At 49.0% G+C, this 14,989-nt stretch overlaps 1 protein-coding gene across 1 annotated transcript; it reads right to left on the bottom strand.

The window, feature by feature from the left end:
• Positions 1–3,171: 3,171 nt before the first annotated feature.
• On the bottom strand, positions 3,172–8,239 carry LOC134413938 (serine/threonine-protein kinase PAK 1-like). The gene is made up of 4 exons (XM_063147958.1): positions 8,144–8,239; positions 7,502–7,698; positions 4,686–4,823; positions 3,172–3,335 (listed from the first exon to the last, which is right to left on the bottom strand). Exons 2-4 carry the CDS (start codon positions 7,544–7,546, stop codon positions 3,243–3,245), a joined length of 276 nt encoding a protein of 91 aa, XP_063004028.1. The 5' UTR covers positions 7,547–7,698; positions 8,144–8,239; the 3' UTR covers positions 3,172–3,242.
• Positions 8,240–14,989: the final 6,750 nt, after the last annotated feature.

Genomic DNA, 14,989 nt, shown 5'->3' with positions numbered 1-14,989 from the left:
GACCACAGAAACGAAACATGCTGTAAGGGAAAAGGATAAGGAAGGAGATGTTATTATGAATAGTGCTTCTATTGAAGAGGATTTAAAATCTTTAGTGGACAATTTGCAAAAAATGGTAATTCAACAAAAGGATTCAGTTGTCTCCAAAAGAGACTATTCTTTTGAGAAAATGGACTTATCAATGACAGTGGGTTCGGATAGACAACCAGGAAAGCGGTTACCACCCTCTCAGTTTGTCTCTGAGCCAGCGTTCTTGCCGGTTAAATGAAATCCTCCTTGTCATGCTGTAAAGAATGTGGAATTAGAGTTGGAATGTGACCCTGAAATTGAAGCAGCTCATAAACAAAAGTGAAAGGGAGTTATTACAGAAGCTATTGTAGAAGGGACTTTTCTCTCCAATGATGTAGAGGCTTTTCCTGTAGTAACTAATGCTGCAAGTAGAGTTTGAGAACCTTTCAACTGGAAGATTTTAGAAAAATTGAGAGCTGCAATTTCACAATTTGCTTGAAAATCCCAATGTGCACAGTCACTTCTGCAGTATATTTTTACAACTATCACATTAATTCCAGCTGATGTGCATACCCTAATAAGACTTAGAATGCCACCCCATCAGCAGGTGATGTTTCATAAAAGCTGGGAGGAAAAGTGTGCTCAAGAAGCAGCAAGACCTGGAGTGCAGGGTGATCCTCTGTATGGTTTAACAGCACAACAGTTACTTGTCAAGTGACCCTGGGCTACTGCCCCTGCCCAGGCTAGGAGCATTGATCAAGTCTTACAGATGAGCCAACAACTAGCATATAATGCTATCCTTGCACTTCCAGATAAGTTACACCCCATGTCTTTTACACAAATTCACCAAAGAAGAATGAAGACTTTGATAAATTTTTAGACAAATTGCATGAAGCTATCTATAATCATTCTGATTTAAATTCAGACACAAAGATATAATTGGATGGACTTTGGGATCATTTCTCCATTCCAAATGGCTTTCCCTTCAGTCACAAGAGCCTTCCATCTCTTCCAAAAATTGCCTGCTGAAACTCTTTTTCTCCCATCCAAATCAGTTCACTACTCCAGCATAACCCTTGAAGCATGGACAGACAACTCTTCAACAAATTATAGTAGAAAAGAAGGGTATTTATTGCAGCCCTGGTCACATGTGAACTAGTTTCCAAAGACATGTGCAAGGAGTTGCAGACTCCTGCTCTCTATTTCTACAGAAAAGGTTTTACATTAGGTTTCTAAGGACCCATAATACATAATTATTACCTGCCTGCTTCGCATTTTTATCAGCTGAATATATATTACAGCTGCGCAATTGTATTCCCTTAACTGGATTGGTGGGATTTTGAAATGAGGGAGTGGTTGTATGGGAGGAAGAAAGCAGTCTTCCTCATGGTGAACTCTCCTCCCATGGCCAGTTGGCAAGGCCTTTTGACCTGCTGCTCATGGTCCAAGCCTCTCCTAACTGTTCAATTATTCTTAAGGCAAGGTCTTTCTATGGTCTCTGCTTCTTCACAATTGCTTCCTCTATCCCTGTCACTCCTAGCTTTATGTTCCTAATATATTTGGTACTCTTTAACTAAGGCACATGATTTCTGCTAGCTGTATTACTAACTTAGCTTCTTACCTCATTTTAAAATCTTAACTAAAATATGCAATCTTCTACTATCCCAATTCTATTCCCAGCTGGGCCCTCGACCCATCTGCACTTTTCAATTGTCCTCATTACACTTTCAGCTAAGCCCTTGACTCACCTCAGGCACATCCCCGACTGCCTCTCTCCCAGCAGCTCAGAGCTGCATTGCACAGCGCTTGCTGTGCACCACAGAGCACAAAGCAGGCTGGCCTGGTGGGCCTGAATATTTCTGCCAAACACTCTGCATCTCACACCTTTGCTTTGGCTCAGTGCAGAACTGCAGGGTTGCAGGCGCTTCCTCCCAGAGCTGCGTGAGGCGCTGGCTCCTGCAGATGGGCCCTGCCAAGCTGTCCCTGCCTCACGCTGGCCTCGCTTCCCCTGGCTCAAATGCCGGGCCTGAAGGAGCTGCCCTGTGCTCCAGCCTGCCGAGCAGCCCGGCTTCCTGCCCCGGTGCCCAGAGTGCTGCACACACTGCTGGCCTTTGCCAGGAGTTGCAGGGCAGCCGGCAGAAGAGGAGGAATCCTGAGCCAGCCCAGCGGCCCGTGGCTGCCCTTGGCCTTTCTCTGCTCCTGGGCACACTCCAGACGGCCATGGCCTCCAGGCCGGGCTGTGCCCAGCACGGCTGCGCTTCCCCTTGGCAGCAGCCAGCTGCCACCTGGGCTCTGAGAGCGGAGGATTCGCCCGCTCCCAGCAAGAGGCACCCAGGGCCCGGCTGCTGCCTCTTGCAGCTCCAAGGGCCTCCTTCCAGCCTGCCTCTGCCGTGGCTCAGGCTGCTCCGGCCTCTGCCGGGGCTCTGCTGGGGCTCCAGCCTGGGCAAGGCCGGGCCCTCTCTCACCTCACAGGCGCTGACAGCTCTGCACCACAGGAGACCTTCCCGAGCACCCTCTCTGATCTTTCTGCTTTCTCACTTGAGCAACGCTCTCCTCCAGCCAAAGAGATTATTGCATTTAGGGATACAAATCCAAGTGGCAGGAACCCCATTGCTCTCCAGTCACAGCTGAAGGCCTGCATCTGCACAAGATGTTTGGGCTGCCTCATTCTTCCTTTGGTTTTGCCTTCAAATGCCATTGCCCTTTCTGCCTCAACTAGAAATACCACAGCCGCGCCATAACCAGCCAGTGGGTCATATTCCAAAGGCAGTGCGGTCTGGAGAGGATGAAGAAGAGCCCTCCTCACTTATGAAACCATACAAAAGAAGCCATATGTGTGACTTAGCACCAATAAAAAACAATTGGTAATTCAGAAAAAATTGTTGAATTTTCTGAAGGGGTCAGAAGGAGGAGAATCTTCCAAGTGAGTTGATGTTTCAGAAACTTTATTAATTACAATTCTAATCTATAGTTCTATGCTACAAATTTCATTAGCAACCCTACTCTACAATCCTACTCTAAACTGGTAACAGAGATAACATCTTGACATGATTGCTATGTTCTCGTCTCCTAGGGTTAGGGTTAGGTTTAGGCTTAGGCTTAGGCTTAGGCTTAGGCTTAGGTTTAGGCTTTGGTTTAGGCTTAGGGTTGGTGTTAGGGAAAGGGTAAGGGATAGAGATAGGGATAGGGTTAGGGTTTGGGTTAGCATTTAAGGTTAAGGTTAGGTTTTAGGTTTAGAGTTTAGGGTTAGGGTTATTCATCTTCTTCACTGAGTTGATGACTTGTGCCAGGATGAATGGTGGCTTGGCTGAAGTTACAAATGGATGCTGTCCACCGGAAAAAAAAATACAACAAAGAACAGTGAACCATTACTTTCCGAGCTCATTGCTTCAGGGACTCAATCAGGATACATCAAGTTCCTGGAAAGACCCAGAAAGAGGAGCAATGGGACCATCTGCTCCCCAGTCATCCCCAATGTGCAAGACCTTGCCATCACAGGCAAACCTGGCCCAGAATCCCACTCATCTGTTCATTGTGATGTCTTCATCATGCTGGGATTTTTGCCCTGCCAGTGCTCTAGAAATGGCGCTTTCTGTCCCTGGGTTATCTTCCTTTCAGGAAACTCCAATGACTCACATAGGTCCCTGCCTTTGAAAGACAGGCACTGTGCTGATTCCCACAGGGACAGAAAGCAGTGTCTACCTTTCCATGCCCTGCCCCTCGTGTGCTGGATGGCACCTTCCTTCCTAGCAGGGCCAGCCCAGTGGCACTGGGCCCTGCAGTTCCCTCTCTGCCACACAACCTGGCAGTAACCCTGGCACAGTTCCCGTCTGCTTGAGCATGCCAGGCAGCAGATGGGGCTGGGACAAGTCCCTCCCAGCTGTCCCTGTTTGCGTGGCAGAAACCTCTAAGGGTGGGCTGGGGGGCACAAACCAGGGCCCCTCAGAGGCTCACAGTGAGCCCCCCACAGCCCCTCTTGCCCACAGCCAAACCTCTGACCCCTAGGCTGGGATTGGCTTCCTTGGGTTTCTCCACCATCATTTCATGTCTCTGAAACCTGCATTGCTCTACTTCAATTCTTTTGCCATTAGATAAAACTGAACACCCCACCAAATTACAAAAGAAGGTGACAGAAACAGCCAGAGGACCTCTCTGACTCAGGAAATGCAGAGGGAGCTGGAGTTATTCAGTTTTGTGAAGAACAGGCCCCAGGGAGACTTTATTGCCACTTTCCAAGACTTCAGAGTGGCTTTGAAGAAAGTGGGCAACATCTTTTTTAACAGGGCCAGATACAATAGGATGTGGGTGAATATTTTTAAACACAAATAGGATCTAATCAGAACTTGTTTACTCGGAGCATGGTGTGACCCTGGCACAGCTTGCCCCAAGAGCTTGTAGGTGCCCCATCCCTGCAACCATTCCAGCTCCGGTGGCAAAGGGCTCTGAGAAACTTGATGTCTTTAAATAGGTCCCTGCTCATTGCAGGACACTGGCACCAGAGGACCTTTACAGGACCCTGCCAGCCCAGCCCAGTCTAGGATTCCTCACCATTTTCATTTGAAGAGCAGCAAGAGTGGAGGTGAGGAGGAAGGGGGCTCATCTGATGCCTTGGACTTGAGTGGAGGAGGAGCCCATCCCTCAGAGCCTGTTTCACCTGCAGCCCCTTCACATTTTACCTGCAGGAGCTCCTTGGCAGACCAGCGCCGCGCCTCGTCTCTCTGCAGGCAGCAGCTCAGGAAGTCACGCAGGCAAGATGAAAATAGGTTGGGCTGCTGCAGCTTTTGTCTTCCTCCTGTGGCTATCAGGAGTTGGGGCTGGGGAAAAAGGAGACACCAGGCTCCACCTGCTTCTTTCCCATCTGTCACTGCTCTCCCAGATCCCACTGATTAAGCTCCACTCTGCAGTGGCAGTTTCTGCCCTGGCAGAGACCCAGAGATGACTTTCCTTTACCAGCCAAAACCCCAAACCCCGATGCAGCCACAGCCTCTCCAACATCCCACAGATCTTGCCTTGGCAGCTGATTTCATATACTGACCTAGTTAGTGGGAACTACATCAGCACAAGCACTTTTCCTTCCCTGAGGATTCATACCAACTTGAGAGGCTTTTTGTGAGAAGGACTTTGCTATACTAACTCTACTCTATCCAAGGGTTAGTATACGAAAAGTGTTTCTGCAGTGCTTCTTGTCTCTTAAGCACAGCTGCCATAAAACAAAACGAATCAAGCTCTTTGCTTTGTTCTTGAAAAGAATGGGAATTGGAAGGAAAGAAAGTAAATCAACCGGGTATTCCTCAAGTAAGGAAATAAAATCTTTGGAATCTCATCTTCAACACAGACACATTAAGATCCATGCACAAATGTACTGGCATGAAAATGCCTGCTTGGACACACAGGAGCCACCTGCAGCTCTGTTTCTCAGCAGTCTGAAAATTTCTGCTTTCCTTACATGGAAAAGAAAAACTTTTCATGGTCAAATCAGAAGGAGAGGTTCCATCCCTACGGTCACCCTCTGCTCAATTGGCTACTCAAATCAATGCATGAATGGTAGGCCCATCCCAGAAAGTGCCAGGAAACAAATGGGAGGTTCTGGCAGGCTCTCCACATCACCAGGCTCTGGCTTGGCGATGGGCAGAATGTAGCTTGGGCTAGGAGAGAAACATGGTCACTGAGTGTTTCAGCAGCACTGCACAAGAAGCAGAAGAGACTCTGCGGCCTTTACACCCTCATGCCCAGGTTTCAGGAACGTTTCTCAGTGAGAAGAAACTGCACAGGGGGTTAAGTTCCTCTCTAAAAACCAGTGCCTTAGCAACCTTCATGTGTTTGGCCTTCCTTTCTTCATTTCTGGAAATGGAACACCAGTTCTGAGAGGCTTGCCTTGTGGTTTTAGGGGCATCTTCACAGACAGACAAGTGGGAACAACTTGAAACCCAAAGCAAATGTTCCCTGAGAAGAGCTGGGGAGTGTTTGCCTGTGGTGAGGCTTGAGCTGTCTGGCAGTCCCCTTCCATGATGTGCAGAAACATCCAGCTGCTCCCCAGAACTCAGTCCCTCTGGGCACGCAGGCCTCTGGAAACACCTGACGATTCCAGCCTTTCTCCTGCTCAAGAACATCTAACCTAAGCTGAGCTCCAGTGTCTTCAGCAAGGCCAAGGATGCTCACTTCCATGCAGCTGACAGTGTCCATGGAGCTCAGCAGGTCTTTGTGATACTCCTCAGGCCAAGGAATTACAGTGTAGATTGACAAGACATCAGCTGATCATTATCCAGTGTGGTTCATGTGGAACCAAGCTCTAACACGCTGACAAGTCAGAGGGAGAGAGCTCATTCTGCTTTTGCAAGATGGTATTTAGAAACATAAGACACCGACTTGGAACTATTCAAACCTCAACTTGCAGAATCCATCTCAAATAGACAAAAATAACAATGGCAAGAGGCCTTGGAGTCTCCATAAAATGCCCACCACTGTCATGATAACTCTGTGCTCTTGGCACTGAAATAGATGGTGACCAAAGAGACTTTGCTATTATCCTCTTTAAGCCAAAGGAGAATTTCAAAGCCAGAAATGGCAATGCACTCCCCTTGTGTACAAATAATTTATGCTTTCTGTCCTTTTCCCACATCACCAGAGGTGACAAAGAGGGTTTTATCCTGACTCTCAGCTGAGCTCAGCCACTGGCCATGGTGGGGAGCTGGAGCCCTCCCTGTCATTAGAACTGTGCAGGCCAGGGATGGCCCTGCTCCTGTGGTAAAGAAACACAGCACCGGTGTCAACTGCCCACGCTGGATCCCAGCCCAGGCACCTGCCTGCAAGCTCATCAACTTGTTAAATTACCAAGAAACAGCCAAGGGTTTGGCAAACAATTCTAACTGCAGTCAGAGAAAAACACATCCTACACTTATCCAGGCCACCCACACACATGACTGAACAATGTCCAGATGACTTGAAAGCCTGAAAGTTTCAACAACCACAGGATTTGGAAAAGATGCTACAGAATGGAAGAGAAGAGCTGTGTTTAAAAAATGAAAAAGCAAGCAGAACTGCTTGGGCATTGCTTTGGTAGTGGGTTTTTTTCTCTTTTCCTTTTTTGTTTAGTTTTCTTTTTCCTTTTTTCCTATGTTTTCTATGAAATTTAAACTGGGAAGGTCTAACCTCTATTTCTCAGGATATTTATCACATGTCTACCCTGTCCACTGAAAAATTCTTGTCCCTCAGAAACAGAGTTCCAACATTGTTCAAAAAACAAGTGGGAAATGTCAGGCATGGCTGGAGGCCAAAATGGCAGGTTTCTGAACTGGTTAGGTTTCTGAACTGCCACTTCCCTTTCTGATACAACCAAAGCTACAGCAGATGCTGATGTGTTGCAGGGGCATTTTTTAGAAGGGGACCTTTGTGGAAGTGGTGCCAGCAGATGGCAATGGGATTTTGTCCAATGGCACCCAGAACATGGGACAGGTGAGAAAGACAGTGGGATCAGTGAGTATTTGCACCTTACCAAGACAGGAGTTGCATTCCAGGAAGGAACTTCTCGTTCCACCATTTCGATGCCCACGATTCCCAAAGACCATATGTCCACTTTGGGGCCACATGGTTGACCTGTCACCACTTCAGGCGCCAGCCACCCAGCAGCGCCGGCCACGGAGCTCCGTCTGCCCTGCTCAGGGCTGAGCTGAGCAAAGAGGCCAAAGTCAGCTGTGGAGAAAACAACAAACCATGAAAGCCAGCTCCAATTAGGAAACCAAGCAAAACAATTCCTCACTCTCAGGCTAAGAATGTGCTGTTGGATCTCCTGGAGAACTGTCCATGCTCGATTTCCTTGGGGCTTTAGCCAAGGGAGTATGGAATTGGCCACTTCCAAAAAATCCCAGGTTTCTTAACGCTGCTCACAGCAGTGGACTTCTTTCCCCTGAAGCTTTAGATTGTAGCTCCCTCTGTCTGGAAGGGACACACACAGAGCAAGGCCACTCTTGACTGCTTGTGGTTCCTTATACCTCTGTGCACATTGCAACTGTGCCCTCAGCTCGCAGCAGGGGTCCCTGCACTGCCACCAGCACCATTTCTGGGGAGCTGGCAGTCACTCCAAGCAGCCCCACACCCACATCCCTGGAACACTGCACCTGACCAAGAATATACTGACCCAGCTTGACAGAACCGTCAGTTCTGAGAAGGATGTTGCTGCTCTTCACATCTTGGTGGATGATGTGGTTTGAATGAAGAAAATCCAGTCCTTGCAGGCACTGAGAGAGAAAACAGAAAGAGGAGGGCAAAAATGAGTGATGTGATTTCATCACAAAAGAAAGGAAACAAAGAATCGAAAAGATTCCCTCTCCAGGGGAATGGGGAGCAATGGCAGAACAGTAATGGCCACTGAGAGGAAGAGCTTGCTGCTCCAACACTTGCAGAGCAGGACCTTTCTGAGGAAAGGCACATCAGCTTTTGAAAGAGCAACAGCACCTGCTGGTGTAGGCTGTGCCCTGCAAACCAGCCAGGGTGACTCCTGCTGCAGTGGACGTGCTTTTTCCATGCAGAGGACAAAGGAGGGGTTTGGAAAGGAAAAGTCCCTCCCTTTGGTGTTTAGTGGATCACTTTTGGGTGGGAGGCTGCATGGAATAGATTTTCTTGCTGGCCTCAGCACAGGCTTGGAAGTATCACACCAGTCACCTCCCGGAAGCAAAGAACATTTTAGCTGCACTACTATCCTTTTCAGCTGAGGACTCTGAGAAATGAGTATTTTTTTTTTGCTGGTCATTTCATATCCTGCCACCAGCTCCTTTGCTTTTACTGGCAAGGAATGCAGTGAAGACAGACTCCAGGCAAATGTTTAGAGAGGCAAGGTAGAGAACAGCAAATAAAAAGACAAATACAAATACAAGAGACAGAGCGAGAATACAACAGCAGGAGATAAGAGTACTGGCACGGAGTACAGGGAGTGAAGGGGCACTGGCAGGCCTTTCACTTGAGATGCTTTTACTTGCCCATAGAATAGCAGCAACACAGAAACAAAGCTTGGCACAGGAAATCACTCCAGCTCTGAGTCCCTGTTTCCCAGACAATCCTGCCCAAGCCCCTGGAAACACAGATGGGATTGCTGACCTCCCGACTGATGGCTGCCATCTCATCTTCCGACAGGTAGACCTGGCTGATGACATTGCTCAGAGTGCCTCCATCCATGTACTCCATAACCAGGGACAGTTCCTCACCCACAAGGTAGCTGAAAGAAGGAAACAAGGGCATGGAGATGAATGTACATGGCTAGGTTGCTGTTTGGAAAAGAAGGGTTGATTCTTCTTTTCAGATCCCTTTGAGACAAAGACAAAAAAAAAGGAATAGACATTTCCTCTTGGCTGTGCATTGTTTGCCATCTGTGCAGTCTCAAGGAGAAAGGCACAGCTGCAAAAAAGGAGATGTCTTAGATGGGCAGTAAGCAAAATGTGCAGTTTAGAAACAGCCCAGATAAAAAACGTGTCATGCATGGTGTTTCTGGAAAAAAGCACCTAATCTTCCTGGCATGCATAGCAATGGAAAACAGTGGCAACAATCCAAGGGAAATCCTTGTTAGTTTACCTGGACATAAGAAGACACTTGAAAAAAATCAAGCTCTAAAACGAAGTGGTGGCTGTGAATATAGAGATCATTTATTTAGTAAGACACAAATCATCCGGGTTTTTGAACAATTTTCAGATACCATGTGCCAGCAAAGACTCATGCAGACAAAATGCAATCTCTTTCCATCCACTGGAGATGAAAAGAGCAATAATAATTAGCCAATAATTACAGCTCTATTTTCTGCCAGTGACCAAAGTGGGATTTTACCTTGCATGTTTGCAATATGTAAACAAACAATCATGGGATAAAAGCACAACTCACCTGTCTAAACAGTTGACCAGGTTGGGATTTCTATTCACCTTCATGACCATGAGTTTGTTGACTTTTAGTTCCTCCTTCCTCAGTCCTTGAAGCTGTAGTTTCTTGATGGCCACCTAAAATGACATTGAAAATCAGTAATTTGAGAGGTTGGTGGCACGAGACCACAAGGCACGTGGAGCGAGTGATTTTGCAATGACACAGCTCAGCTGTGCCAAACTGCCTTGTGATTAGGCACTGCAGTAGTTAGGAACTGACATTCCAACAGCCCATTTCTCTGCTCCCTTGGGAGCCAGTTACAGGACATGTGGGGGCACTGACATTTTGCCTTGACCACTTGGTAACAGCGGTGTCTCAGTTATCACGCACAAACCTCTGACCACACTCTCTGCTGCTTGGTTTGGGACTCAAAAGAAGTAATCCATGCCTTAATACTCTGTGGATACATCTTGTGATATGGGCAGGGCTTAGGGCTTTCAGGGACGCCTTGCAGATCTCTCCCTATGTGCAGTTCCCAAGTGCAGCACTGCAGGTGGCTAAGGATCTGCCAGTAACTTTCAGATGGATTTGCTGGCAGCCAGAAATGAGAATTCAGGACTCTGAAGCTGTAGCCCCAAAGAGCAGTGAGGTGCTTGAAGGCACCACCTTTGTTTTAGCAATGGAGAGCGAGTGAGCGCATCCTTCTCTGAAAGGAACCGCTGCCCTCCGTGCCTTCCTTCCGGCAGCTGAGGAGGACAAAGTCTTAAATGTGTTTTGTGGGCTGGCACCAGTCTGCGCTTCTTGTGCCTTTTCAGCACAGCTCTGCCCAAAGCTCCAGCCACAGCTCATACCAGAGGGGAAAGCCCTCGAGTGCAGCAGAGTCTGCAGGGGCTGTTGATATTTACCTCTCCTCCTGTGGCAGTGTTGAGTGCTCTATAAACGTCTCCAAAACTCCTAGAAACAAAACAGAAGCAAAGAAAGGAGAAGCCATTTAGATCTTGCAGTGAAAGCCAGCCCACACAGGAGATCTCTGCTGTAAATGCCTGCAGGACACTGGAAGCATGAAGATGTCTTTGACAATGCCTTCTGAGCACACTTAGAAATTCTGATCAGCACTGACAATCTAAGCCCAGTGCCTGAACACATTTGCAGTTTGTCTGACTTCACACTTGATACCTATTCCACCAGCAAAACACCTGATGCATAGTTTTGTACCATTAACATTGCTTGGACTCACCCACTGCCAATATTTTCCAGTTCAATGTATTTTAGAATAGGACTTTCCATCTTCACCATTCTCCCTGAGGGAAACAAAATGCAAGATGTTCACTTTAAAGCAGAGATCCCACCTTGTAGGAGATACAAAAGGCAGCCCCACTGTCTGGAGCTCTGAGCCTCCCTTGGTGGACAGCTGGCTAACAACAACAGGAACAGGAACTGGAACACCAAGAAAAGAACAGCAGGCCCACAGCACAAGTGGCTGGCACAGAGACTGATTTCCAGCATCCTTTGAAGGGAGAAACCTCTTGACAGCAGACACACAGGGAAGCACAGGGAGATACATTCACAGGAGACTGAGACCAGAAGAGAATACCTACCTAGGCAAGTTAGTTTGTCATCTGGAAACATTAAGGAGAGCTGGAACTTACAGTGCCTTTGTTTTCTTGGGAATAAACACTGTGAGATTTAGAAAAGGTTTCCTACTTGCTAAGATTAAATGCACCTGGACATTTAGAATCAATTCCTCTGAACAGATGTCAAGTCCAGAACAGGAGGAATATTGCCAAGTGTTCCCATCTTTTCCACCTTGCAGCAGTTTGCCAGAAGAATGACTCTGCGTTTGTAAACCAGAGCAGCTCATGCTAGAACCAATCCCCACGGGGCTTTCAGCATCAGGACCCTCACCCTTTATGAGCAGGCTGAGCTCAAAGACGCCCTTGCCCGTGCCCCGCGTGAAGAACCGCGCTGCTTCTCTTCACCCTGACAGCGCGGATCAGTCGCTCCCATTGCACTCGCCCTCTCTGCACTGCACACGTCCCCATCTTCCCAACCCGGCATGGCAGGCACGGGCACAGAGGACAGCAGTGCTCCTCAGGCGTCCCTGTGACACAGAGAGCTGCCCAGAGGAGATGCTGACCCTCTTGTGAGTCCAGGCCGTGCGAGGCAGAAGCCGGCCCAGAGAAGGGGCTGCTGCCTCAGGCAGCTCCGCGCTGCAGCAGCGGGACCCTCCCAGCTAAGGAAGGCTCCAGCCTCTGCAGTCCCACCAGCCCTCAGGGGCAGGGCAGCGACCACAACAAGGCTGGCAAAGCCCCAGCATGAGCACTGACAGGCACTGATGGGAAGAAGCCAGAGTGAGCCTTAGCCCCGGACAAGTTGTTGCCCCCATTCAGGATACAACAGGATGGGCTTTGAGATCAGCTACGCCGAGGCACAGATCAGTGCCCTTTTTGTCCCAACAGGTGATGGCAGACACAGAATCCACTGGGCTGTGTTCTCAACCCTACCAGATCTTATCTGAGAGCACAGCACTGGCAGCCGTTAAGGGCAAGAAGCAGATTCATTGGGTTGTGCTGCAGAATCACAAAGGGCTTGATGTGTTTTCCTAGAGACTGATTTCAGCAGGGCTTCTGCCAGTGGCTGGGACTCAAGCAGTCACAGCCTTCTGCTGATCCAGGAACAATCCCTGCTTCTGCCTTCGGGAGAGAGAAGGGAAGCCCAGGCAAACTCCAGCCAGTCTAAGCTGCCCTCAGAGGCAGCAGGAACACCCAGAACTCTCTCTTGCTGCCTCGGAGCAATGCCAGCACTTCTGTGACACTAAACTGAGCAGAACCCTTTGGTACAGCTGTGCTGACACATGCACACAACTCACTGTCCCTCAGATAAGAAAGATACCAGACGTACTCTGCTGCTCCAGGGAGTCACCCGCCATCTCCTGTTGCTGAGCAGCAGCTGGGTCAGCACAGGAGATGAACCAAGGGCTCAGGCTCCACTTCTTCAGCTGGGGAGCAAAGGCTCCTTGAGATGGCACTGCTGCTGCTGCAGCAGCTTCAGTGTCAGAGTCGGTGTAGATCTGAGACAAGAAATGAGTTGATGTCAGGAAGGTGTGGCAGAGATTGCCCTGAAATGCAAGAGAGATTGCCATTTGAAATGCAAGCCCTTAGGAAGCTGCTGTCAGCCACATGCAGAGCTCTTCAACTGGATTGCTTTGGATGTCCACTTGTGAAACCAAATGGTCAAAACCAAAGGCTGGTTTTACTCGAGTTCATAGCCGGTTTCGTGTTCTGAAGGATGACTGCAGCAATGACTGCTCCACTTCTCCCAAAGACTCCTGTCCCCCTCCTAGGTCTGTAGATACATTTGCAGCTCCTCATTCTAATGTTCTACCGCCTGCCATGAAATTCTCTTTTTCTGCACCTTCCTCGGGACGTGCTTATCCTGCAGCATCTCTGGATGGGTCAGTTCCTGGGCCTCATGCCAGCCTCGGGGCTCTTGGTTGCCCGTCATTTGCTGGAACTCTCTGCAGGCTGCCAGGTAGGATGGCGACACTTCCACCTCAAGTCAAACAGAACAAAGCAGTCAGAGACTACAGCTTGTCCCCGTCAGCCAGGAGCCATCGACTGGGAAGAAAGTAAAGGACAGGAGCAGATTCGCAAGGGATACAGACAGCTTGTAGCTCCAAATCTATGTGAGTGACCATGTTCACCTGCAAAAACACCTCAAGAAACAAGGTCACCTGGAAGAAGCCAGCAGGAGTTCATTCGGGTGACTGCTGGCTAAATGGCCAGAGGAGTAATGCCACTGCCTAGAGCATCAGCTGAGATCCAGCAGAGCAGGAAGTGTCCCTGAGAGCAGCTCTGACAGAGGCCTCATCAGGATGGCACTCAGAGGCATCACCCACACCCTGCTGCTGCTCTGCACTGGAAAGGCAGGGCAGGCAGAAACCACCCCTTGGGTGACTGCAGTGCCTAGTGCTATTTCACTTGCTTTTCTAGAGCCTTTTGCTCCTGAAGGAGGTGATTCATTTTCTCTTTGATGATTTTAATTTTTTCATCTAGCCTCTTCTTCCTTGCCTTGGTCCTCGCCTCAGTTTCCTGCAGCTGTGTCTGCATCTGTTTGTCAATTTTCTGTAAACAACAATGGAAAGGACTCTCTTTCATGAGTGGAGTGGCTGCCATTCCTTCATTCACCTGTTTTTGTTGATTACCCCTGTGCATAGGGAGATTCTTCTCCTCTTGGATGTCTTCATTCCTCCTCTTCACCGCCATGATGGCACTCTGAGCTTCAGGCAGCTCTGCTTGTGGCTCTGCCTTGATGTTCTGTACACACAAAAGCAGAGCAAGGGACTGAGAGCTGCCATCAGGCTCAGCTTTTCCCTCTTTTAGCCTCAAAATCACATTTATTCAGCCCCTTGTTTCTGCTTCCCTACCCAGCTCTGCTTCCACTGTAACCCTCCTGTGCTGGTGCTGATCTCTGCAGATTCCAAGGCTCTGTGCTTCCAGTGCCTGTGGGACTCCTGGCCTCCTCAGTCCCAGGAGCTCTGGTTTATGCCCCTCTCCCTGCCCTTCCCTCTGTGCCCTGGCCAGTCAGGCTCACCTGGCCATTGTCCTGTGGCTCTTCCACCTGCTGCCTGAGCTGCTCTTCCTGCCCTCGGGCAGGGAACAGCTCTCCCTGAGTCTGGCCTGGCATCTCAGATGAGGCAGTGTGGTCCTGCTCTTTCTCTCGAAGCACCTGCACAGAAAGCAGGAGAAGATGGGTTTCAACTTCCCATACGCCCTTTGTGGGCCAAGACTCCAAGGCTGCTGGGCTCACACATTCCCAAAGCACTGTGCTGCTGCTCTCCTGGGTCGTTCTCTGCCCGAGGGGAGGCACAGATTCCACAGTGACCCTGGCCCTACAATCAGGGGCCATCTGGGACTGAAGCTCCAACAGCCTCTCAGGCAGCTGACAGGGAAGGGGTGGCATTTCTCAAGGGTCTGGTGAGGGCCTCTCTCTGCTTCCGCCGTGTTCTGTTTGTCTCTCCTGAAGGGATGCCTTTAGGTGAGCTTTGCATCTTCCACTGCTTTGGAGCAGAGTCAGGAAGATTTAAATAGATAGATAGATAGATAGATAGATAGACAGACAGATCTCACTTTTATAATCT

Source organism: Melospiza melodia, unplaced genomic scaffold, assembly GCF_035770615.1.
Source record: "Melospiza melodia melodia isolate bMelMel2 unplaced genomic scaffold, bMelMel2.pri scaffold_61, whole genome shotgun sequence".
Classification (NCBI taxonomy): Eukaryota; Metazoa; Chordata; class Aves; order Passeriformes; family Passerellidae; genus Melospiza; species Melospiza melodia.
The sequence above is the reverse complement of the archived record's forward strand: the minus strand, read 5'-3'. Positions and strand labels throughout refer to the sequence as shown.

What these genes read in the sequence shown, in the direction of transcription:
- LOC134413938 (XM_063147958.1), bottom strand. Translation starts at nt 7,546, where the DNA reads ATGGTGGAACGAGAAGTTCCTTCCTGGAATGCAACTCCTGTCTTG. An exon ending in GGAATGCAACTCCTGTCTTG is followed by an intron (nt 4,824 to 7,501) that starts GTAAGGTGCAAA and finishes CTTTTTCCCCAG; the next exon opens with CCCCAACTCCTGATAGCCAC. An exon ending in CTGCCAAGGAGCTCCTGCAG is followed by an intron (nt 3,336 to 4,685) that starts GTAAAATGTGAA and finishes TCCGGTGGACAG; the next exon opens with CATCCATTTGTAACTTCAGC.